At 39.9% G+C, this 1,195-nt stretch overlaps 1 protein-coding gene across 1 annotated transcript in view; it reads left to right on the top strand.

Annotated features, from left to right (window-relative positions):
* Nucleotides 1-1,195, top strand: part of LOC119586955 — a 3,988-nt gene extending 2,793 nt beyond the window's left edge. The window contains exons 3-4 of the mRNA XM_037935688.1: nucleotides 12-228; nucleotides 673-1,195. Coding sequence (XP_037791616.1) covers nucleotides 12-228; nucleotides 673-971 — 516 coding nt within the window. The 3' untranslated portion in view covers nucleotides 972-1,195. The remainder of the gene's footprint in view (nucleotides 1-11; nucleotides 229-672) is intronic.

The following is a 1,195-nucleotide window of genomic DNA, read 5'->3' as shown; positions in this document are numbered from 1 at the left end:
TTTCCCCTCAGGTATGCGGTGGATCCGTTACCAAGAGAACAGCAGTCTTCATCACATGCACAGCCATACCCTTCCTACTGTACAGTGTGGTCGTCCTCTCAATGACGTTACCTGGCCACTGTTGCGACAATGGCTATAATGAAGTTACTGGTAATTTTACTATGGCGGAGGACGAGGCAGTATCAGTGTCCTGGTTTTTGTCTGGTTATGCTGCCCTGTCCGTGGGTGGTACGTGATTTCTGGTTGTTGTTAATGTTCGTAATTGTTATGGCTGCCGAATCATCATTATCATCGCTGGGAAAAGTTTATTACTGTTTCATGAATGATATATTTTTATTATGTTATATTTCTATAATCATTATATTACCCTTATATTATTACTTGTATTAACTTATATCACCCTCATATTACCTAGACTGATAATTTACTTTTATCGCTATCATGGTGATTATAGTCACGAAATATTCCGTGTCATTCACCTGCATAGTAACCTAATTATACCACAGTTTTTACTCTTTAATTCATCGATTGTAATTATCAATGCTGTTTTGACTTCCACCGGCAGCAGCATTATCCCCATCATAATAAATCATGATCCCTATAGTTCAAACACCCCTAAATGCCCAATCACATAACAACCACTAATAACAACGACCAATTTTCCTTTCACAGTGTTGTTTCTGGTAACGGGAAGTGTGTTCTTGTGCCTCATTTACTCCAAACGCGAAAATTCGGAACCACAGAGCCTCGATTCGATTCGGCAACAAGAAGCATATCCACGTCAGGTAGGCGTACAGCATACTCAGCCAGGAGTATATCCACACCCCACTCAGCCAGGAGTATATCCACACCCCACTCAGCCAGCATATCCACAACCTACTCAGCCAGGAGTAGACCCACAGCTTACTCAACCAGGGTTATACCCACAACATACCCAAGAAGGTGAATATCCACTTACAGTTAATAAATAGAAAAGAACACCAGTATTTATCCTAGCACTTTCAAAACTGCATGTTGATCCTTTCAATAGACCTGGGGAGGTATTCACGAATATCTGAAAGGTTTCTTTTAACTTCCCTTAAAACTACAGCCGTCAAGAGATTCCCAACCAGAAGTTTAGCGACTAAAAATGCAAAGAAACTAAATTATACACAGAATCAACATACAAAGCTGAAAAAAGTATGTTCAATTTGAA

Source organism: Penaeus monodon, chromosome 22 (genome assembly GCF_015228065.2).
Source record: "Penaeus monodon isolate SGIC_2016 chromosome 22, NSTDA_Pmon_1, whole genome shotgun sequence".
NCBI lineage: Eukaryota > Metazoa > Arthropoda > Malacostraca > Decapoda > Penaeidae > Penaeus > Penaeus monodon.
Note: the sequence above shows the minus strand (reverse complement) of the source record. Positions and strands in the feature narration are given on the sequence as shown.